The sequence below is a fragment of the Polypterus senegalus genome, chromosome 9, assembly GCF_016835505.1.
Source record: "Polypterus senegalus isolate Bchr_013 chromosome 9, ASM1683550v1, whole genome shotgun sequence".
Taxonomy (NCBI): Eukaryota; Metazoa; Chordata; class Cladistia; order Polypteriformes; family Polypteridae; genus Polypterus; species Polypterus senegalus.
The window spans coordinates 87,636,112-87,661,400 of NC_053162.1; the positions used below are offsets into that span (position 1 = coordinate 87,636,112).

The following is a 25,289-nucleotide window of genomic DNA, read 5'->3' on the forward strand; positions in this document are numbered from 1 at the left end:
CCAAGAGGCTGTTTAATTCACTCATGACTCTAATTAGTGTAAGCAGGTTTGAAAATGTTAAATTATGTCAGCTTAATTTGTAGAAAGCAGAAGATTTTTATTGTCCTAAATAATGTGAACTCTAGAATCTTTTTTTTTTTTTCCCTTTAGAAAGATCCTCAATTATATTCAATGATCTTTATACTGGATATACTTGTGGAAGGCTATGGTGTACCTTTTTTATTTATCCATGTGTGATATTAAAGGACACACATTCCTGGAATCCAAAAGCCATTAATTTTAAATTAAACCTATCATTTACTATTCTAAATGTTATACATGTAATGTTTTAAAATCATTAGTTACCTATAAAAGGAACTTTCTTTACAGTAGCCTAATGTCAATGACAACTAAAACATACTACAGAGACTGTGCCAAAAATACCAGCTAGCATCAAAAGAATGCAGAGTTTGTGCAAGTGGCTCAATTCCCACTTTAATACTCTTGACGGAAAGGGCCATCTTGCCAGAATGTTATGCAGAATGCTGACTGTTTCATATGTTTCAGCAAACTAGCCCAAGCAAAACACTGCATAAGCACCTGCAGATCTTGGAGTTTCAAGCGGAGATGAATCAGTCTTACTACAGCATCCTTTTGTCTCTCAGAATGCTCAGGTAATTCCAAAATAAGATGCTTGCATTCTTCAATTGCTTGCTTCAGCCTTTCAATATCAGATGCTATGAAGGAACCCTAAGAAAAGTACACATAAATTGCACACATACTGTTTGAAATACTCTTTAAAAATTAAATATTAGGCATAACAGTGAAAATGTAAATATAAAAGTTAGCAATTTCATTAAGAAATGACAATTATATTTTGGATTCAGTGTTGTATTAAGTAGGCTATGCCTGCATACTTCATTAGCTGGATAAACAAAAACAAGATCCCAGAAATATCTGTATAAAGCTTAGAAGAGAAATTCATATTTTGCAAGATCCTGAAACAAGGTATTCATTTATTAAGCTAATAATATACACAATACATTGCATTTATAAAATTAATTTATGTATGTGAATATTATTTGAAATCCATCTACCATCAAATTTCTCTTACTTATATAAGTAATACTGAGATATAGGAAACCTAATATTCTGTTTAAAATGCACATGATGTAGTTAACATTTTCATATCAATATTTGTAATAGCAAAAACTTTTTTCTAGAATCTCAGTTACATACAAAACAACAAAAATTATGAAATCTGATCCAGCAGAAAATACAACTGGAAAGTTATAGGTGTTACTTGAGAAACTATGAATGGCTGATTATCGTACAAGAATCAGAGCAGAAAATTAAAAGTGCTTTCCAACAGTGTCCACATATGTAGGACTTGTCTCTCTGTTATAAAAAAAAAAAAAAATCTTGGAAGGCTTGATAAGTGATTTTCTCAGAGACACTTTAACGTCCTGCGGGAGACGCTTTAACGTCCCGTGAGACAAGGCAGTGAGACAAAAGGACAGCTGCTGCACAGGCTTTTAAATGATCGAAACAAAGCACGGCTCGGCAGCAGCAGCAGAAAGACAGCAGCTGATCCAACCGCATCTCCTTAGTGTGTGTTCAGCCTCCCCTTCACAAGAGATGTGAAGTGGCTAGCGCGCGGCGCTCCCCGGTTGTGGGTGAGCAGAGTGAGCAGGGGGCACAGCCCCCTAGTACAATAAATGCTTGACATATGAATTTATTATGGTATGCTACTTGTAACAACTGGGTGAAAGTTCAGCATTAACTAGGTATACAGTTAAGGAAATAAAATGTTTCAACAAACAAAGTTGAAACATAAAACATTTTTGCTTTTTCAATTAGGACAATCATAGTGACTAAGAATTATGAATGTGTATTAGAAGAATACTATTGGCACAAAATAGCAACACAAATAACTAGGAACAATTACTGACAACAGTTTGAACTTTAATCTCAATATTATGCAAATCTTTAGATAGGAACAAAAAACCACTTTTCTTTTCAATTGTTTTAAAGTAGTCAAAACTATAATTACACTTTTTAGAAATCTTTCTTTAAAAATACGGTCACATTTGGTTTTGTATGTTGGTTTAGAGACCATAGCAACAAGAAAAAAAACTGTTTAAACCACATTGTCAAAATGTCTGGTAAAATGATTGGTTTTAAGAAGTTTTCATAAGTCTTCCCTTACTGTTAATGTGTCACAAACAATTTAGAAAAAAGGGAGATTTTTTTTTTTTAGTTTCTTTTGTTGCCATCGGCCTATAGATTTTGCTTCTCAAGGGTCAACAACAAATTTAAGAATTCTTGTATTCCCATAGCTATAAGGATTCTGAAGTGTTGGGGATCCTGCTAAATTCTGAATGTTTGAATTTTATTACAGTTCTGTAAAGTTAATTGTGTGTAGTGATTACAACAGTGTTTTTCTTAGCTTATTTCTTGTATTTATGTAACAATGTCTCATATTGTGTACTTTTCTTCTGCAAACACACTTACTTCCCTTTGGCAAATAAAAGTATGCCTAATCTAAATATTACCAAAATTGCCCCAATGTTGGAGCAAATAACAGCATAGACAAAACAGGTAAATATGACCGAGTTCACCTTTCAAAATATATTACACAGCATTTTGATTAATGACAAATCTTTGGTTAGAAATTAAGACGACCACTGGGTCACCAACAAAATGATCTATTAAAATTTTCAAAAATATTTTCTGCTGTGAGCCAAAGTACTTTTATTGCTAAAGAACACTGAAACAATAATTAAAAAAAGATAAATATTTGGTGCAATAACAGAAACATAAAAAAGATGTTTTTCCAATCTTCCAATAAAAACGTAAATAATCTCCAACTGTCACAAATGCTCCTCTGCTTAAAATCATAATGAAACAAAGCTCAGAAAGAACCAAGGAAATAACTCAGATGATTTTATATCTCATTGATTTTCTGAATTAACACTGTACAGTATTAGACTTAAATAATGAATAAAAAGTTATGCAATTTTAATAAAAAATATATATTCATAAATACCTATCAATTCTGTCTCATTAGTCTTTTACTGTATATTAACCTGGCTCAACTACCTGGGTATATAAGTTAATAAAGGTTTATGGATTTTAACCTTAAGACTTACAAGAACAAAAACAAAAACTAATAGAAGGTGCAGTTTAAACATTAACTTTACATTTAACAAAACAAATATCGCAAGCCAATATTTTAAATTAACTGATTAAGCAAAGCTAAACAAAACAAAAAACCTTTCAAGAGTTCTGCCAAGCACTCTCATATATATCAATACTGCGACTGACCACAGGGCGCGAGAAGTGATCTTCAGCCAGCCCTAAGTCCATTGTACGGTCAGCAGTCTGTAAATTAGTATCTGAAGGGTAGGCATCAGTCTTTAGTTCTGCAGTGATAAAAGAAAATTAAATATATAATTAGTATACATAAAATGATTACAGAAGATATTAGTAATAGGTAGTGAAAAGTAAAAATGAACTTTTACATATTTAGCTTTTTTATACTGATAGAAATATAAACACATGTACGTATATCACCTTCTTTGCAAAACAGTATTTATTAAAGAATTCAATAATGTTGACAAAACCGGTTAATAATCAACACACAGTCTGCATTTATTAACTTCAGAAATAACTTTCCAGACCTTCAAAACAGTACTAACCACAAAAGCCATTCTGAAGACATATCAAAATATACTTTTGCTTATTTATACCATTCAAACAACCAAAACACACACAAACTATCAAAAACATAGTAATAATAATACTAACTGCAATAATGAGTTAAATAGATAGTTTAAGAAATAGTATCGCTAAGAATGCCAATCCAGAAAGGAAAACCACAGACATAATAAGTCACATGCACTATAAACATGTACTTAATGCTTTCTGTCATGCAGTACATTCTTGTTATGTATACTGTGCATATACACTCACTGAATATTAGGAACACCTGTACACCCATTTATCCATGCAATGGTCTCTTTACCTAATCACGCTGCAGACATGAAAAGTATAAAATCAAACATGTACAGGTTAGAAACATCAGTTAATGTTCACATCAAACATCAGAATGGGGAAAAATGTGATCTCTGAGATTTCAACTGCGGCATGATTGCTGATGCCAGACTGGCTGTATTTTTGTAACTGCTGATCTTCTGGCATTTTCACACACAACATTCTCTAGAATTTATTCAGAATAGATTGACAATCTAAAACATCCAGCGAGCACCAGCTCTGCAAACACAATCAACTTGATGATAGAGGCTAGAGGAAAATGGCCAGACTGGTTTGAGCTGGCTGAAAGGTCATTGTAACTCAGATAAAAACTCTGTACAACTGTGACAGTAGAAAAGCATCTCAGAATGCACAACATGTTAATCCTGGAGGCTGGTGGTCTACAATAGCAGATCATGTTGGGTTCCACTCCTGTCATGCAAGAACAGAAAGTTAAGGCTGCAGTAGGAACAAGTTCATCAAAACTGGACATGTGAAGACTGGAAAAATGTAGCCTGGTCTGATGAATCTTAATTTCTGCTGCGGTACACACATGGTAGAGTGAGAATTTGGCACCAACAGCCATGAATCCATGTACCCATCCAGCCTTATGTCAGCAGTCCAGGCTGATGGTGGTGGTGTAATGATGTGGAGAATGTTTTCTTTGCACAATTTGGGCCTATTAATACCAATCAGTCATCGGCTGAATGCAATGTTATTGTTGCTAACCATGTGCATCCCTTCATGGCCATAATTTTCCCATCTTCTAAAAGGCTACTTCCAGCATGATAATGCACCATGATAAAAAACAAAAATCATCTCAAACTGGCCCCATGAAATTAAAGTGTTCTTCCAAGTCACTGGATCTGAATCCAATAAGACACCTTTGGGATGCTGTAGAATGGGAGAGTCACAGCATTAGTGTGCATCTGACAAATCTGTAGAAATTACAAAATGTAAACATGTCTACATGGACAAGAATCTTAAAGGAATGCTTCCAAGATCTTGTGGAATCCAAGCCATGGAGAAGTGAGGATGTTTTAGAGCAAAAGGATGTTCTACCCATTATTACTATAGTTTTCCTAATAGTTTGCTCAGAGAGTATACTTAATTATATACTGTACATGCCTTACGTATGTACAAAAGATGCTTCAAAACACACAAATACCATATATATGAAAAGCAAAATAATATGAGCTACTAGAACCTCTTCTTTCAACCATTACTCAACTTAACTGTTGTTAAATACAATAATAACTCAAGTATTTAAGGCACTGATAATCCCTCTAAATTAGCAAGACGTGTACAGTGCATGGAATCCTGTTTGTTTTGGTAGTGATTCTTTAGCTTTTACTCTGTCTTGTTAATTGTTTTCTACCTCTATTTATAATAACCTCCTCCAGGTTTATTGAGGTATCAACTTCAGTTTTATAATTTAATTAATGCCTATGTTGTGCTATTAAAATCCTTAACAAATCAACATATCAGTTTTTGGGTTTAATTCCTATACCTCTAAGGGGTTTTCTGTTTATTTTAAAGTACATCTTACTGTCAAACTGCATACATTTCCACAGCAGAACATATGGCAATCTACAGTTTCTCATGTTGATGGGTGCAAATTCATGAATACTATAAGTTTATGTTTCTCATAGATTATTCTCTTCTGTATTGGTTAATACTGTACATGTGTAAAGACATTTTGAAACAAGATAAGAATAAGCTGCAGCAATAAGAGTAGAAGGGAGCATTAGTACATGGAGTAAAGTTAAACGGCTTTTGGCTTTCTGATCTACAGATAGAAAATATTGCTATATAATTTTTTGTGTAATACTTTCAGGTATCAAAAGCAGAATACTTATTCTTTAAATGTATGTTGAGGCTTGCAACATTAGGCTCTGAAAATATATAGATAATGTTCTTAAGTAACTCAAGTGACGATCCGCTGTGGTCCATGCCTACCACATTGAGTGAATGTATAATGATAGGCAGCCACTAAGAAACCTAACTAAACACAATTGTTCTATTGAAAACTGTTGCAGACTTTGTTATACTGACCAGAGGCCTTGTGTATAAACGGTGCACATGTACAAAAATATTGTGTACACCATTTTCACGCACACTTTGAGAAGTATAAAAGCTAAACTTGGCGTAAAGCCACACACATTTTCCACAGCAGCCTCACACTGTGCAGCATATGCAAGTTTCTGCTCAGTTTTGCAAACTGGTGGCCCCCAGCATCAAAGCAGTGCAACCGTTTGTGTGGTCTTCCTTTTTTCAAATTTGCATCAATGACACAGGATTTATCAAATACACTGAAACTAACTGCATATCAATTACAAATTGAATTCATTTGATTGCAATCATTCTGTAATAATATGATGGTGCACTGAATGGTCAAACTATACCAACTACCATAGCTGCTTTAGCGTTGTTAGAAGGCATCACAAATGGAAGAATTAGAAGGGAGCGTGTATTTAGATATAATGATGACTGGTTTCTAAGTTGATTTCGATTGCCAAGTGCCATTTTATTGGAACTCTGTGCTGAACTGGTGGCAGCTTTACAATGGCAGACTCTGAGGGATTGTGCTCTACCTGCTTCTTTGCAAGTTCTGTCCACCCTCTGGTTTTTAGACACAGGAGCTTTTCAACGTGAACTTACTGATGATCATCTATTTCACAAACATCACTGAAGCACTCCATGCCAGCAGTATAGGATAGTATTATCAGCTTGTCATCCAGATACAAGATCTCCTTACACTATGGTTGAACTGGGAAACATCAAAGCACAATTCGTAGCAACATCCAGTTTTCCAAATACAATCAAAGCAGACAACTGCATGCATGTTGCTATTGCAACGGAGCTGGACAAATTACATCAGCCGGGGATGAATCACTAAAACTGGTGATAGCTGATATTATATCATATATAGCAGAAAAACCTATAAAAACAGCAACTTCACACAGTCGCAGGTGCTTTTTTCAACTTGTGTGGAAAAAGGCAAGCAGCGCTTTTAAGGCAGCAAGTCACCTCAAAGAGCAGAGAATTGATCTGTTGTGGCACTTTGTGCCGACGCTACGCTATAAAGGCGCCTTGAGATAATTAATTTGATTATGTAAATAGAAAGCATTTCCACTCTGTTGTGCTGCTCTATAGTCCAAAGAAAATGTGATGCATTGTGGAAGCATGTAATGTGCTGCATAATGTGGCACAAAATAGTGGCTTGCCCATACCTGAAGAAATGCGGTATGATGAACCTGACCTACCAAATTGGACAGCGTTACAACTTCATTTGAATATAATTAGCAGGATGTAAAAACAGGTAATAAGATGCAACATTTAATTATTAACCAATTCATTTAATTTGTGGTCAATATCACATAGTACAGCCCTTACATTCTTTAGTTCACTGGCCACATCTCATACTGCATCAACCATTGCATTTTGTGACTCCAGAACAGCATCCTTCAGCACATAGCCATATGGTCATCTGGCAGTTTCCAAGGCAGAGGCTGTGTGTGCAGCCAGAGCCCAAACATGTGCTGGGTACAGCAGACCATCATCTCGTCTTCAGCATGGGAGTCAGCTTTTGTAATATTGCCAGAAACAGAATAAACAGACTGTGGGCTGCGACTCGCCTTATTTTGAAGACTTTGACATCTGACCACTTCCTTTTTATTTTGGGCACTGTGCGACTTTCTGAACTTCAAATTTTTGAGTGTCTCTGCAATGCTGTATCACACCATAACTTCCTTTACTTGCTTATACCAATGCTTAAGCCAACTAAGAGTATGTTTTTCCTTGCCTCCACTTCGCATTCACTGAAATTATTCTTTTTTCCATGTGCTTTTGCCATTGTCTCTTAAATCACTATAGGGAAGAGGATTTTTATATTGATTTCCATATTCAAACATGCAAAATTCTGGGAGGAGTCGGGGTGGGGCTGTAGGCATGTGCATGTGTGTTAAATTTCACATTCATTGGGATTTATAAAGGGGAAGTGTGTGAAACACACAGTTTTATGCATCTGAATTTTTGTGCATACGCCATGTTTTAATGGGAATTCTACACACGCCATTATACATGAGGCTCCAGAGCTCTAAAGAATATTTGACGATTTAACAAACTTAAAATTAGAGAAAATTAAGTTTTTCTTTACCATTATTTATCACAGTTTCAAGAAGATACCTGTATTGGAAAAGCATATACAGTTTAATGAGTATAACAATACAGTAATCCCTTGCTATATCTTGCTTCGACTTTCGCGGATTTTATATGTAAGCATATCTAAATATATAACGCGGATTTTTCGCTGCTTCGCGGGTTCTGCGGACAATGGGTCTTTTTACTTCCGGTACATGCTTCCTCAGTTGGTTTGCCCAGTTGATTTTGTACAAGGGACACTATTGATGGATGGCCGAGAAGCTAACCAATCAGAGCACGCAGTTAAGTTCCTGTGTGCTGAATGGCTCAGCGACGGAGCACTGAATTCGATTCCGCGGCGTTAACCAGAAAGTCTTGTCTCGCTCATTCAGCATCAACGTGTTTCGCTGTGTAAAGAGTTAATTTTGTGCTCTTTTGTGTTTATTGTGTTTTTGTGCATAGTCAAGCCCTTCATTATGGTTCCAAAACGATCTGCTCCTGCTACTGCCTCAGGGGCCGTGCCCAAGCGCCAACGGAAGATGTTAACGATTGCCGAAAAGGTAAACGTTTTGGATATGTTGAAGGAAGGGAAAAGCTACACCGCTGTAGGACGCCATTACAGCATCAATGAGGCTACGATTCTTTTTATTTAAAAAGTAGGAAAGGAATATAAGATCTACGGCCACAGTGTCCTTTTAACCAGGGTGCAAAACGAGTTGTAAGTGGATGTAATAAGGCAGTAGTCTGGATGGAATCTGCTTTAGGGATTTGGATTGAAGAAGAACAACGGCGATGCTACACAGTCGCCTGAAGAGGCTCCTTTAGAAGAGCTGCAACGCTCTCCTTTGTTGTGCAGTAAAATTAAACTTATCATTATCGGACAAGTCATCGTGTCACTGTTGTTGAGTAACCATAATTTTCTACTTACAGTACTTAGTACATGTACGTACGTTTAGTGTCACTGTACATACATTTACTGTATATAATTTTTCTTGCATTGTACGTATTTATTGCTGGTGGCTTGTCTATCGTAATGGCTGTAACATATGTGATATCGGAGACACTCGATATCTTTAAAATAATATTTAGGTTTTACTGTATATAAAGAGTGTTTTTACAAACATAATTTCAATGAATCTTACCTAATATCTAAGAGAATACAAAGGGTTTATGCTGTATAACTGTGCGGGGAATATTTATAAACAGTGTGGGAGAGTTTATAAGGGCTTAAAATATATAAAAATAACCAAACATATGGTTTCTACTTCGCGGATTTTCACCTATCGCAGGGGGGTCTTGAACGCAACCTCCACGATCGAGGAGGGATTACTGTACAGCAATAATTCCCTCTGAAATGCATTGCCTGTGTCTGATATGCAATCACACTTAAAAAGTTGTCAAGACAGAAACACTTGCCATTGATGAGAAAATGTATTAATTGTATGCAAAATATTTAACCAAACAAACAAAAAAAGAAGCATTATTCAGTGTACTCCAAAAACACACAATATGTACTGTTAAATATTTAATACTTGTGAAAGTATAAGATTTTTTTTTTTTTTCACCTATACTGTATTTTCCATGTTTCCTTTTACTCATTTATTACTAAATATAAAGTATCTAAAATGATACAAAATACAGGTTGGCCCTTGAAATTCAGGGGTCTTAGTGGATTTGTTTTCAATTATTAAATGGAAATTATTTTGCGAGTTTTGCGAGTGGTTACTGAAAACCACAGGCAATGTTGTAGTTGCGCTACTGAAATTTGCTGTAAATCCCAGCAACCCCAGGAGTACTGCATCACAGGACAGCTTTGACCATTGCTGCACTAGCTTTAAAACTGAGTAATAAGAAGCAGGCAGGATTGCAATCAGCAATGTCTTTTTGTTTCAATGCTTCACTACGCAACTGGATTAACATTACATCCATCAGATTACAGTTTTCTCTGGATTTATGTTCTTGGTCCGTGCCTGCTTGCTTGCTTGCTTGTGTGATTTTGTCTGGGGAGTGTTCCCAACTTCTACAAATCTCCATTTACTTTGGCATCACAACATTACATAACTTTCAGGAGGCTGTTCACAGGGGATTTCATATCTACTTCACCATCATTACATCTGCAAAACTAGACTGAGAAGCAAGTGTTTATTGTTCTATTGGATTTCTTTTGTATCTGTAATATTAATCATTTTTGTCTTTTACAACAATAAATAGACACACAACTTTATCACAATAAGAAACTGTAAAACTTACAGTTTACTAAACAACTGCTGAACTACGAGCTTTGTCTCGACAGCGAGCCTCATACACGTGATTTACTTGAGCAGTGATCATTCTATCTCACTTTTCTCTCAACGTTTTGCATCTTATTTAGTGTAATGAACTATATAGAAAATATACATTAATCATGGGCCCAAAATGTATCTGTGAATTTTCGGATGTGTGGGTGTCCTGTGCCTCTAACCCCCTTAAATCGCAAGGGATAACTGTATTTTTGTTAAATATTTCTATTACCTCCATATATATAAAAAAAAAATCCTGGAAAGGACATTTCCAGGGCAACAAAACATGATCTTCTCGGAAATGTCTCAGAAGACATTTAAAAGACCCGTTCCATAAACGGCGTCTCGCGGTAACCATAAACATGAGACTTGGTGCCAAGAGATTGTCCCAGGGCCATCTCGCGGGGACGTGGAACATGAGATTCTTGCAAGACACGCCCTTCTTATCAAATAAGAGCACAGCCATGTGCTCTCGGAAAAGAAGAAAGAGCAGCACGGAGACAAGACACCCAGAAGCAGTTCATGCAAAGGAACGGCACGTAGCACACACAGATCCTGTGCTCTCAGCAAAGAAGAAAGAACAGCGTGGAGAAAACAGACCCAAAAGCATTGGAGAGAAAAAAAGGCAGATAAGAGATTATGAAAACAGTGGAATTCGAAAGGCTCAAACAAACGATGGCGCGATACACATGCAGAGAAAGGTACAGAATATGAAAGCAGTAAAATTCGAAAGTATTGTATTGTAGCGTCCCCGCCAAGTTAAGGCCTTTTTGGTTTTAAGTCACTGTTATGTCCGATTGAAGGAGGGTGGAGTACAGCACGGAAGACTGATTCATTGGGGGGGCGAGACACGGGAGAGGAGGGGTTGGAGAGGGTGCTAGAAAGTTGTGTTTGGGGTTACGAAGTTGCCGATTGTTCAAGTAGAACTTTTGTGACACTTTATTACGTCAGTTGCTACAGTATCAAAAACAAAGATAGTAAAGATCACATTAACACAAACAAAAGGCGATTCATCATCAGAACCAGGTGTAACTGAAAAAATAGCAGGACAAATCGAGATCAGAGATAAAAGGCAAAGAGTGGAAAAAACAAAGTATTTTCGCCTTCGCATCATTCAATGCACAAAATGTGGATTTACACAATAATGGACCATACACTATGAGAATCTGTGGTCCTGCACCAGTTAAAGCAACGATTCCAAAGAAAAAAACACGTTTTTAAAATTGTATATCCGATTAAACAAACACCGGGGTTGGCGAGCGGAGTTCCCTAGTATGTTAAATAATAAAGCTAAATTAATGTTGGACTTATTCTTTACTTCTTTCCAATCAGTATTTATCTTTATTAAAGTCACTCTTCCTAGAAATACAGGTAAACCCAATTAATCTTTTGAAAACGGACTATATAATTCACACATTTCAGTATCACATTATGGTGTGTATAAAATACTGTTATTTGCCCATATATTACAGCTTTCTTTTAACTTATTTCCAAATTAAATTTGTTGTAATAAACTTTCTTTTTTTTTTATTTTTTAACTGCACTGCCCCTATTTAAACTTGCTTTTAAAGTTTCCAGATCACAATGTGGTTCCAAATAACCACTGAAAAATATCTTTAATTTTACAAGTGTACCAGAATACATATTCATTTTAATGTAAGTATTTTTGGTATTCTGTTTTTGGTAAAAATGACATTTGTTCCTCAGAAGTTTGTAAGGTACATAAAATAACAATAATAAAAAAAAGTATAGATTATTCACAAAGAGTGCTTTTCCTGCAAGTAAAAGTAATCTGTATTTTTCAAACAATTGCAGAGAAGAGAACAGGGACAACATTACTATTAAATCACAAGATACAGTATATATTCACATAATAAATTTGAATAAGAAATTGCACTTATGTCCTAGTTCATTAAATAAGACAAAAATCAAAATGCTTCTATAGCTTAAATTTGTTTGACATGTCTCTGACGATCCGTTAAGGAATGTGAAAGGTTTTTTCTATTCAAATTCCTCTGGCGCCTCCTTAAAATGGAACATGAACTAAAATGTGTTTGTCTACAGTTTGAAAGGTTAAAAACATGACAAATGTAAGAATATTCTCTAGTGGCTTTTTTAAAACACCACAAGTTTACATTCTTAACCTGAAACACAGAGAGTATCTTTTAAGTCTTTACCAATTTAAATTTTCTTGAATATACAAGGCATACACTCCAAGTAATGTTATATCATAAAAATTAAATGTTGTACTCTCATCACCCTATATAAGGTAAATTGAGGGCATATTTTATCGTACTTTGGAATATGTCACAGCATAGCAGCTGTTCTACTCCTAAAATTGCATTCAGTTAAATATTAAGAATTAAGTAAACACACAAACATTAACTTAAAGATGGCACACATCTAACAAAAGAAAAAGGCACATGAATATTCCATCTACCTGCATAAACCTCACAGAACAGCATCTTGAACAGTCTTCGAGTACTTGCCACTGGAGACAACAGTTACAGCAACACCACCTGTCTGATCAAGTTCTGAACAGTTAACAAGCTAGGCAGTGCTTTTGTGACCTTACACCAAGGAAGAAAGCCCACACCATGAAAGTAGGAGAGAAACAAGTTACGAAACGTGGTTTGTATTAGATCACAAGCTTTGTAATATAGGAAATGTTCTTTAACCCCAAGAGAAGATCAGAGTATGTTTCTGTTCCTCATTGCAATCTCAATATCTCAATCCTGTTAGTCTAAATGCACAAAAGTTAAAAGCTAACAGAGGAAAAAAAAAAAAGTAAGAAAGAAAGCTGTATATTCAGACTTTCTCACAGTCTAACATTAACTAAAGAACCTTTTTGATTCAATTTAGGTAGCCTTTTACATACCAGTAATTTTAGTCATTAGTCATGTTAAAAAAAGAAAACTGTAAACTAAACTTTAAGCATACAGCATTCTAAATACCTACAAAAATGTTCCCTTATACATTTTAAGAGTCAAATAAATAAGCTCTCACCTTACTTCATAACTTAAATTTTACAACTGATTTGCTTAATCAAAAGAATATATCATTCAATAAATACTAATTTTTCCAAATACTATGTTAAATAAATTCGTTGAATACAAATGATTAACTACAGAAAATATGTAACAGTTAACAAGTCTGCTACAGTGTATAAACAAAAACACACATAACATAAAACTATAAACAAAATAACTGTACTACAATATAATAATTTTAAAAATATACTGCATATATTATAGTAAAATATATAAACATAAATGTGTACAGTATGATACAAAAAAAAATCTGGAAAAAACAAAAAAAAACAAAAACAAATTCCCACCTCTACCCAAGTCTTCAAGTGCTTATCAGCACAAAGAAAAAAACAAAAAATCAGAAAAGCAAACCTCTCAGTAAATGCAGACTAATTTTATAAGTTTCTAATAGAAAATGCATTCATGGATAAATACACACCATTCTTAAGCATGTCAGTGAACAGTCATGCAGCACAAAGTGGTTAAAATGAAAACTGGATAATTAAATAAGCTCTAAGGCTTTTACAGGTGAAGCTTGTGAGCATTTATTTGTACAACAAAAGCATCTGATTTATATTACTCTATGTACTATGCTATTTGGACTCCTTTACTTCAACAATGGCCATGCAATTAAAAATCAATTTTATCAATATACAGTATGCTAATTATTGAAGACAGATTTTAATTTTTCTTAAACAATCAATTTGATCAGTCTGTATACACTATTTTAAGCTGTGCAAGGCTGTTAAAATTTTCTAACATTTTGACACTACACACTGCATCTAAGTAGGCTACTTATTATTAAGAAATGTTTACCTGTGCACGCTCTAATACAATTCTCACACTAAATTTTTATCCCAGGTAGTAATATTTGCCCTTTTTATCCCAGATAATAAGCTGGACTTGTATTTAATTTCACAATACTTCCAAAAAAATCAAGATGATTGTTTTAATTAAAACTCTTGGTAGCCTACAAAGGCCATGAAGCCAGCAAAGGGTATCAATGACAAGCTTCAAAATAAACAGACTTTAAAATTAATACTTGCAAGGTGTTTTCCAGAAATTTTCAATAGGACTGTCAACACTAAAAAAGCTGATAGGAAATGTTATTTGATCAAATGAAAGTAAGCAAACCAATAAATTTATAATCAATTGTCTAGCTGTAAACAGAGGTTAAAAATTTACAATATGTATTGTTCTTGGATTAAAATTGTACACCTCATTTTTTCATGCCACTTATGCAAGTCAATCCATATAGGAAAGTTTAATTGATACATGTCATACCAAGGTAGGAATTTTCAACACACTATGCTGCAATCCAAGATGGCATTACAGTGCGAAATATTCTTAAAACATATTTCATTGTTTAGCCAGACAAACACATAGCTATGCTACTTATCTACTTACCAGTGCGTGAGCAATTGTTTTCTTCTAATTCTCTGTTGAAGGGGTTTAGGTGACCTTGTCGGAAGCGAGCGAGTCTCTCATCATATTCCATAGTATCAGCCACATCTAAATAAAAATACGAACGCACTTTAACCACAGATTCGGAAAACAGAATTACTTTTCTAAATTCTTTAGCAATATGACAAAAGAATGATTGACTTTGCAGTTAAATGATAGCACATTGAATCAAATTAATTACATCAAAATATGAATTATTGAGTGTGTGCATTTTTGTGTATGTGAAAACTGCAGTATGTTAATGTCATGTCATGCATCTGAAGATTGGCCGTCGATTTCAGAATGTGATAAGACATTTAGGTGGTTAAAGGTAGTTGTGCATTTGAAAACTAATTATTGAGAAGGTCACCAAGGAATATTTATTTATACAGCACAATAATGAGCAAAGGTTTCACCAGTTCACCTCCACAACATAATCTCAATAAATCACTGGTCACACATTGCCTTCATACCCGTTGCCACAGTTGCATCTTGTCAATCTAGTTAATGGCTGTACTACTTTTGTTACAAGGAATGCAAGTTTTAAACTGCCTCTAAAGGTCTCCTGAGTATATGGTTACCCATAATGGTCCAGGTTTCATATCCTAGTAGGTAAATAACATCACATTTTTAAAGAGAGGACCCCCTTGATGTTACCTGGCTGAAATGAGTTTTCGTTTCCTACATGTTGTTTGCATGATTACCTACTCTATAGCAACCATAGGGAATATCACAACCTTTCATCCAGGCCATCATTCACTTTTTTTTTTCCTCCCCCTAGTATCCCTAACTGTTAACCTACCAAGGTATCTAGAGCACATACAGTGTATAGCACCTTTCCCATAGTTCCTTTATTTCCACACCGGGAACAAGTAGAACCTCTTCTGCTGCCTTTGTGACTCACTCTCATCCTTGAAGTCCCTATATGAGGCTTTGTCTGTGCCAAACAGATGGCTCATTGCTAACTCTTGCCTATAGGGCACCCTCTCACAACTGATATACAGCCAAGTAGATTTGTATAAAAAAAAAACACAAGAGACTTGTGGTTGAAAGTCACTTTCAGAACATTTCTGAATTATACTTACAGTACTAAGAACACATAGAAACTGTTATCATGACCCTTTGTTTTTCTGAGACGTTTAACCATTAAACTTTAATGCACTGGTCTAAAGCAATTCTTTCATTATAAGATGCCTATCAGAATAATAAACCTACAGACAAAATAAAGTTGCATGATAATATGCTATAAATAATAGGAGGTACTCTAACAGCTTCTGTGATCCTGTAATAATGATACTGAAGCCAAAATATTAAAAAGGTGCATTTATTAGCTCAAAAGTACCACAAAAAGGTATTTCTTGTTATCTCTCTTTCTCTCCCCCTTTATGGCCTTTCTTCCTCGTGCCAGTCATATGCTTTCCTTTTCTTCCTCCCAGACATAACACTCAAGAAGTTATGAAGTTCTTTTTAAGCCTAGGGCAATTTCCAGAGCCATTTAAAGAAACACTTCTGGAATCAGGTATGGTTTCTGAAAGTGCTGTTGCTCTCTCATATCTCAAATCTCTCAGTGGCAGCACCCTTTTGCACTTCAGAACCACAATTTTCATTTAAAAGGGCAAATCAGTCTTGGTAGCTTATGATGTGCCTACCCTTCATGATATACACAAGGGGTGTTTTAATACACTGTACTAAACTACATTGCTTCCACCTACTTACCTGATGGACTTCTACAACTTATCCAACTAATTCAATGCCAACCGAGTAGTTAATTCTAATACACTCTCTTCATATTGTGGAAGGTGGCCGGGAACTAGACAGGCGGACACCGAAGGTTCAACCACAAATGCACGTTTATTATACATTATTTACAGTGCACACAACCTAGTATTCCCATTCCAATCACCCTTAGTCCAGGCCTCTCAACAATGCCTTTCTTCGTGACCGCCTCCACTCCTCTCCTCCGAGCTCTGTCCTCTTCCATCTGACTCCAGCTATCGAATGGAGGGAGGTGGCCCCTTTTATGTTCACCCGGACGTGCTCCAGGGTGCCTCCTGATGAGCTTCCGGCAGCACTTTGTGGTGTGGTGGAAGTGCCGACGTCCAGGGCTTTTCAGGCATCCAAGCACCCTCTGGCGGTGACCACAGGCCCCTATAGGTTTGAGCTCAATGTTCTGTTCCTGTGGTCCATATACCAACCAGGGCAGCTGCCCTCTCATGGTCCAGAGGAGGCGTAGTCCCTCTTCCGGTCTTTCTGGGCATCCCGGCTGGGTACCGCCTCAGCCTCTTGCCACAATATACTGTACAGTAGGTCATATTGTATCATTCTTCCACACTTCGGTAGGAAGCACGTGCTGATAATGCATTGCCACACCCACCACACGACGAACCACCTGGATTGGTACCGGAGTGCAGCCGGTGACACCTCAGCACCACACTGGGACGGTGTAAGATTATTTTTTTTATACACTGGCTGGAGTGCCAACCCTGCCACCAACCCCTAGATTTTCCCTGTAAGTTGGAAGACCTGCTTGCAGGGCTGGATGCAGATTAATGTCATATCCAGGACGAAGCAATTGCAGGGTAAGGGCCTTACTCAAGGGCCCAACAGAGTTTACTCACTATGGCATTTACAGGATTTGAACTGGCCACCTTCTGATTGCCGGTGCGGATGCCTAGCCTTAGAGCCACCACTCCACACCACACAAGCATGGTATACACCTTGCTCCTGCCTATGAGGGTCTCACTCAATTTTTCTAGGACTTTGTCTTCTACTGCAGGAAGAAAAGCAGAAATAGGACACCTTGCTGCCTGCTTCTTTTCCATAGTGTCTTCATTTTTTAAATACATAAGAAGCAAATCTGAAAAAATGCTTATTACAAGCAGGGTAATCATCATTTTTTTCATTAATGAACATATTTAGAACAATTTAGACAAGAGCATGCCACTCAGTCCAACAAAGCTCACCAGTTTTATCCACTTAATTGTTCCAAAATAACATTAAGTTTAGTTTTGAAGGTCTCTCAAGTTCAACTGTGTACCACTCTACTTGGTAACTTATTCCATGTGTCTTTGGTTCCCAGAGTGAAGAAAATGTCCTAAGGTTTGTGTGAAATTTACCCTTAACGAGTTTCCAACTGTATCCCCAAGTTCTTGCTGAACTCATTTTAAAGTAACTGTCTCAATCCACTGTACCACTTCCCTTCATAATTTTAAACACTTCAGTCATGTCTCCTCTTAATCACCTTTTGCCTAAACTGAAAAGGCTCAGCTCTTTTAATCTTTCTTCATAACTGATCCCCTGTAGCCCTGGAATCAGCCTAGTCACTCTTCTCTTGAATTTTTTCTAGAGCTGCATGTCTTTTTTGTAGCCTGGAGACCAAAACTGAACACAGTACTTAAAATGAGGTCTAACCAATATGTTATAAAGCTTAAGCACAGTCTCCTTTAACTTGTTCTCTACATATTGCCCATATACAGTAACTCAATATTCAGTTAAACTTCTTAATGGCTTCTGAACATTGTCTAGTAGTTGATAGTGACAAGTCCACAATGACTCCTAAATCCTTCTCATAAGGCATACTTTCAATTTTCATACCTCTCATTGTGTATTCATACCTACCATTTTTACTCCCTACATGTAATACTTTGCATGTACAGTACTTACATTAAATTTCATCTGCCACAAATCTGCCCAAGCTTATATGCTGTAAAAAGTCCCTCTGTAATGATTCAATGGATTCTAAGTTATCTGCCAATCCACCTAGCTTGGTATCATCTGCAACTTTAACTTTTTCTTATTTATATTCCTATCCAGTTCATTTATATATATATATATATATATATATATATATATATATATATATATTTATTACAAATAGCAGCAGCCCCAGCACTGACCCCCGTGTGACACCATTTCTAACATCACCCAATTCTGATAAGGTTACTTGCACCATTACTCTCTACTTCCTGTGTCTGAGCCAGTTTTGCACTCATCTACACACTTCATCCTGACCTCCAACATTTTTAGTTTGATGTGCAACCACTCAAAGAGACCTTATCAAATGCAGTTCAGTAAAACTCATGTTTTTGCAATATATTGTTCTATCTTTTTCTTAATAACTCCATTAAATTTACCAGCAATGCATGTTACCCTCACTTGCCTGTAGTTACTTGGATCTGCATGATCACCCTTTTACATAATGGGATAATATTTGACATTTTTCAGTCCTTCAGAATTTCCCTAGTGTGCAGTGACTTCATAAAAATATACAAGGATTTATTTATTTATACACTCACTAACCTGCTTAAGAACTTGAGGGTAAATATTATCTGGTACAGGTGATTTGTTTGATTTCACCCTATATAATCTAATCAGTACTTCTCCCTCTACAATTACCCAATTATTCAGCACCTCCTTAGTAGTCACTGTTAATCCTGGTAGGTTATCTACATACTCATGTGTGAAGACATCAGAAAAATGCAAGTTTACAGCAGCTACTGTTTTAGTGTCTGTATTTTTAATTCCCCTTTACTATTCCTGATACACTTCACTTCCTCTGTGCCTGTTCTTTTACTACTGAAATAAGTATGTTGTAAAGCAACTGAACACTGGATGAACAAAAAAAAAACACAAACAGGTTAGGGACAGCATTTTTGCAGTGATTCTAATACCAGTAGTTATGACTGGTCCATTAAAAATAAAAACATGCTTTTGAAATATTGTACATATGGACACTTAATTCTATGCTCTACACTATGGAAGTTAGTTTACAAATCATTTAGAATCACTTGAATAGCAAGTACTGTTACCCATGTTTCCAACTCTATTATTTCTTCATGTATTTTCTTTCCTCTGTTGCAAAGAAAACAGCCATTTCACTCTTTGACACTAAACAAATGGGAGTCTTGGCCTTGTACTAATTATGTTATTGATGTGATCTGAAACGTCATGGCCCCCAGACAAAGGTAGGACTTTATTTTTACTATGTCCAAACATCAATCAGATAGAATGAAACAAACAAATGATAAAATGTAAGCTATAACTCTGAATTACCATTTGAATTAACATCCAGCCATTAAAGTGTAAGAAAACATGGGGCAATCACAGACCTCCAAAGCAGAGCAAGTACTACACTAGCAAAAGTAGAGATTCAGCATGTACCTTTAAATTGGATACACCGTATAATATGTATCATCTGTATATTCTCCCAATGTGTGCATGGCTTAGTGTCTTTTCCACTCAAATGCCCAAAAAAGTGCAGATCAGACCAGTGACTCTAAATTCGCCACAGTGTTAGTGAATGAGTATTATACTGTATGGTCAATAACCAACTGTATGGAGTTCTTTAAGTAAAGAATTTAAGAAGAGTATTGATGAGAATATGTCATGCAGCCCAAACTAGTTTCTCAATCCTTATTCTGTCAGTTTTATTACCAATTCAAACATTTACTTTACTTAAGTACCTTACAACTACAGTATCTATTACATTAAAAATGTAACCACACTCTGCAGACCTCAATAATTATCAAGCATGCATAGACATTATATTACTACTTTTAAATCAAGTATTAATAAAATGCAAGACCTGCTCAGTGTGATATGAGGCAGTTTATGCATCTGCACACTAGCAAGACCAGTTTAGGTCTGGATAATGAGGAGGAAATGAAGGGATAGGTCTGAGATCCTAGTGCATGCTTTGGTGGCAGAATGGACATTCAGTGGTATATCAAAACTAGATGCTGTAAGGATTGCAGACAGGTACTGTAGTTGCATTGTATCACAAGTGGTCTCTGGAAACTGTAACGCTTGCAACTGTACCATCTCATGTGGATTTTTGAATATGTGAAGGGTTTATAATGTACTTGGCCTAAGTAAGATTCTGATGTTTATAGGTTGTAGGATACATGTCCGGAAGGTTGTAACAGGATTAATATTGTTGTATATTGGGATAATTTCTTTAACACGTGTGACTTGTAAGGTCAAAAGAAGTTACAACTGTTTAGAGAACATTTTTTATGCTTGGCGCACAGAAAGGCGGGTAAATGAAGACAGTAAAGCAGAAATTTTACCTGCAACCTTCTGGTTTCAGCACTTGCTACTACATCTTGCAGCCTGATGTTGCAGAGTGAAGTAAGGCTTTAGTGAGATGTTCTTTTTGAATGCTGCATACTACTTAATGTACCTTTACGTTTTTATTTATTCAGACTTTTACATTGAGGTTTTCTGCCCAAAACTTGTTAACTGTGCTGGCATCCTTCTGCTGCTCTTCTCCGAATCTTTTATCTTTGGTTAAACACAGTAAATATATTTTTGCTCAAGTAAATAACACATAGGTTGTCTTTTCAGTGCTTCAAGTCAGCAAGTCTTAAGAAATAGTACATTTTTAGTCATATATTTTGATGATGCTAATTTATTAGTCGAATTTCATGTTAAGAAAACTGACTAATAAAACATGATTCACATAAAATATTTGTTTTAAAAGATTATAATGTGCACTGAAAGAAGCCTATCACTGGAATACATCCTGAAATGCTGACCAACTGCAAGTTCAGCACAGACACGCACTATGGAATATCCTCAAACAATGTATTGCTAAGTGCCTAGTTTTTGGCATTTACATATAAAGAGAGCAAAATGTTATTCTGAAGTAGCAAAAATAAAATTGGCCAACTGTGTGACTTTAACATTTTGTCCACATTATCATGTGTGCATTATTATTTAAGTTCTTCTCAAACCTCACAAAGACATGTTGTTTAGGTTTATCAGCAACTTTAAAAACAGAATGAATGTGAGTATAAGTGTACCCTATGACAGATTGCCAAACAGTCCAGGGGTGGTTCATGTCTTGCACTAGACACAGCCAAGGCAGGCTCCTGCTCTGCATGACACAGAAATGAATTAGACAATTTCATTAAGGGATGGATGGACTTTTTCATGGAACAAAACATTGACAGAGAAATGTTGAATATAGATATATAAAGATAGACTGTTGCAGCAGTGAAGGAAGTTTGCAAAATAAATACTTGGTAAAAGCAGAGAAAAGCCAGAAGTTCCAAGTCTACCCTGTCTAAGACTGATTATATAAATGGGTAAACAAAGATCAAAACAAAAGTTAGCACTGTTAGAGTTGATGGACAAAGCCAGTTTCAGAGAAATCAAGAAACAACAGCAATAAAACTAAAATAAATTGTAAAAGAAAATGAGTGGATCTTTTTTTGCGATATGAACCTTATGGGACAATAGACTGACAATTGAGCTTTTACAGTTAAGCAAGGAGCCATAAATTTAAATAGATGATAAAGACTTGAGGAGCAGAACTCTGGCTACCAAGAAGGCTGGTGTGAGGTGAATCATTGGTCATTTGTAGACAGGTGGAAAATATATTCACTTTTACTGGACTGCACACTCTCTTACTGTATCTGCATATTTTTATGTACCTTGATAGGTTTTGCAGTAACGTTTAAAAAATGTTCACCCTCTCATTGTTCCTCTCGTTTCTTCTTCTATTTATTAATCTGACCACCATGCTACATTTTCTCTAATTTCTTCCATCTATTTATTAATCGATAAGATATAAGAAGAGGTTTCTGCTAAAGGGGATAATAACAGCTTCTGAGGCCAAGGGTGGAAGTATTTATTCCCCAGTAGAAAATTAAATTGATAATTTTGTTCAATAAATGATCAAAACAAAAAATTTTCCTTGCGTTTTTATTCAAGTACGATTTATCACCTTTATCTACACGCACTGCTTTCATGGAGATCTACTATTTGCCTGTTCAAATATGCTGAAAAAGGCAGCAATTTCCATAATTTTTCACTTGGCTATATGATATCTAATAGAGTGTACCTTGCATAAAAGTATTTATTTTTTAGATTGTATATAGTGGCTACAAGAAGCCTTGTAGAAATAAATTTAATGAATGTCCTGCCAGGCTCTACTGTAGAAGGTCAAGCTTTTAAGGTATTTGCCAAAAACTCTCGATTCACAATATAAAATCCTAAACCGCAAGCCCCGGATCAAGGAGACTTTTAAAGGTAATTGGGATATTAGCCGTGCTATCAGAAATCCGGTTATTTCACATATCCCAACGCACACATGAAAAGAAGGAATTGGACATCTGAGATTTCTGCAAATGCTGCACATTCGATGGAGTTTCGCCTCTCCCATTACACCGCTGTGCGTTTAGTGTAACACGTGATTTCGTGGGGCTGCAATTAAAAAACTCGAGAGCGTCTAAAGATCCCCAGGGTGACTCGTAATCCGCGAGCATTTAGAGAAAATGTACATCAAACCTGTCCAGCTAGCCTATTCCCTCATCAGCTATGCAAAAACACAAAAGGGAAACTTAAGATCAACACAAACGGCGGTGATTTAAGAGTTCTCGTGAAGTATGGGGAGGACTGGGTTTTTTTATTATTCTCACAAACAAGCGCGGCCACGAGCCTCTCGCGTGAACTCACCTCCACGCGACGCGACAGGCACCGCGCGCTGCTCATTTCAGACGACTCCTTATGTCATAACTTCTGTTTTCGTCAGCTGACATGACATTTTGCCTCTTTGTCAGCCGCTTTTCCTTTCCTTTTTAATTGTTTTGCCTGCACTCTGCCGGGTAACTTATCCGCCAACGATACCGGTTTTCTATGGTGGAGTCCACCCGAACACACAGATATCGAGACTCCTAAGTGCTGGCCTCTACTGACCGGCTGCTGCAACACAGTTCTTTGCAATTTGTCTTTGAGTTTTCACGGTGATTACAACATATGTAATTCAATTTTTAATATGTTATTTCTGGAGAAAATGGGTTAACGTTTGATTCTGCGTCTTTGCATTAGTGAAGGGTGATGCAAATATTGTGGGCAGAAGGTCCCAAGGTAGTTGAGGTTGATGCTGAATATTACTTCTCTTTTTTTATGCACTGTACTCTACATGAAATTAAAAATTATTTTCTAACTTTTTCAGGGTTGCGCAGAGCCAGGACCTATCTAGGTGGAACTGGATGCAATGTACAGTATGTATTAGACCTAGATTAGAGAAAAGGCCATAGCAAGATACATATCCTCATCTAAGAAACATTTACAAAAATGCTAGTCAAGTTAAAATGCATGTTTTATAGGGTCATTATTGTCACGTGTACAGGGTACAGTGAAGTTCTGTCTTGTCTCTAATACAAATGTAACTAACACTGGAGAACCGCAAGGATCAGTCCTGTCTGATCTTCTCTTCACACTGTAAACCTCAGACTATAAATATAACACCAGGTCATGTCACTGACAGAAATTTCCTTATGGCCTGTATTGATAAGGAGGATGAGGCAGAGTATTGGAGCCAAGTAGAGAACTTTGTTTCTTGGTGCAGAAAAAAATGTCTGCAACTTAGCATCAGCGAAACTGGGAATACAGTATGTCCGGGTTTCCCTGGAAATATCCTCTTTTTAGGCACCTACTCAGATATCTGGGTGGATTTTTCAAAACTCTCAGTTTATCTGGGTTTTTCACACTGTGGTCCAATGTTTCCAACCAGGTTAACTTTGTATCAATTCACATCTTTTTTAAAGTTTTATCTATCATACAATTCTTAACAAACATCTGATTCATTGCCACTGAGAAAAACTCCAAGGGGGACAGGGAAGGGGACCCCTCACCCCCGCAGTCTCCTTACCCCCGCAGTCTCCTTAAGCAAAACCAAGGAACTGGTTATCCACTTTCATTGCACCAAAGAGCCTCTATGGCTGGTCACCATTCTGAGAGTACATGTGGACGGTGGTGCACTCCTACAGGTACTTTGCAGTCCACATCCATGACGGGCTGAACTTGTCTCGAAACACAAAGGGACTATATAAGCCAGAGCTGTGGTTTTTTAATGTGGGCAGTGACATTCTTTATATACTGTATTCTACAACTCTGTGATGGCCAGTTCGATTTTCTACACTCTGGTTTGCTGGGCTAGTCACATCACTTCAGGGTAGGCCCACAGAATCATCAAGCTAATTAAAAAGTCAGGCTCAGCTGTGGGATGTGTTTTTGATCCCCTGGAGGTAGCAGCAAAACAGAGAATGATAACACAACTGGTAACAATTATGAACAATGCTGTACATCATCTCTCTAACACACTAACACTGCACTGTAAGTAGTTAATTCAACAGAACTTTGCCAGAAAACACTACTGGGACTCCTTTATATCAATAGCAATATATCTGCATAATGCCTCACTACAACTGTAACTGCTAAGTCGTAGATGTTTTCTGTCTTTTTACTTTTCTTTCTTTTTAATCATTCTGGTGTATATTTAAGACTAGTTTGTTGTTTATAATAATATAACAATGTTATTTATTATTTATTTATCATTCTGTAAAAAGCCAAATAGTCCTATGGGACAAATAAG

At 36.3% G+C, this 25,289-nt stretch overlaps 1 protein-coding gene across 2 annotated transcripts in view; it reads right to left on the reverse strand.

Moving 5' to 3' along the window:
* def8 (differentially expressed in FDCP 8 homolog) overlaps window positions 1-23,560 on the reverse strand; it is a 44,588-nt gene extending 21,028 nt beyond the window's left edge. The window contains exons 1-4 of one of the 2 annotated variants that reach the window (XM_039763404.1): window positions 23,369-23,560; window positions 14,873-14,977; window positions 3,307-3,404; window positions 580-729 (exon numbers count right to left, since the gene is read on the reverse strand). In XM_039763404.1, coding sequence (XP_039619338.1) covers window positions 580-729; window positions 3,307-3,404; window positions 14,873-14,963 — 339 coding nt within the window. In that variant the 5' untranslated portion in view covers window positions 14,964-14,977; window positions 23,369-23,560. Of the gene's footprint in view, window positions 1-579; window positions 730-3,306; window positions 3,405-12,876; window positions 12,960-14,872; window positions 14,978-23,368 lie in introns of those variants that run through there. The other variant, XM_039763405.1, reaches the window with a different exon arrangement.
* Between the last annotated feature and the right edge of the window lie 1,729 nt (window positions 23,561-25,289).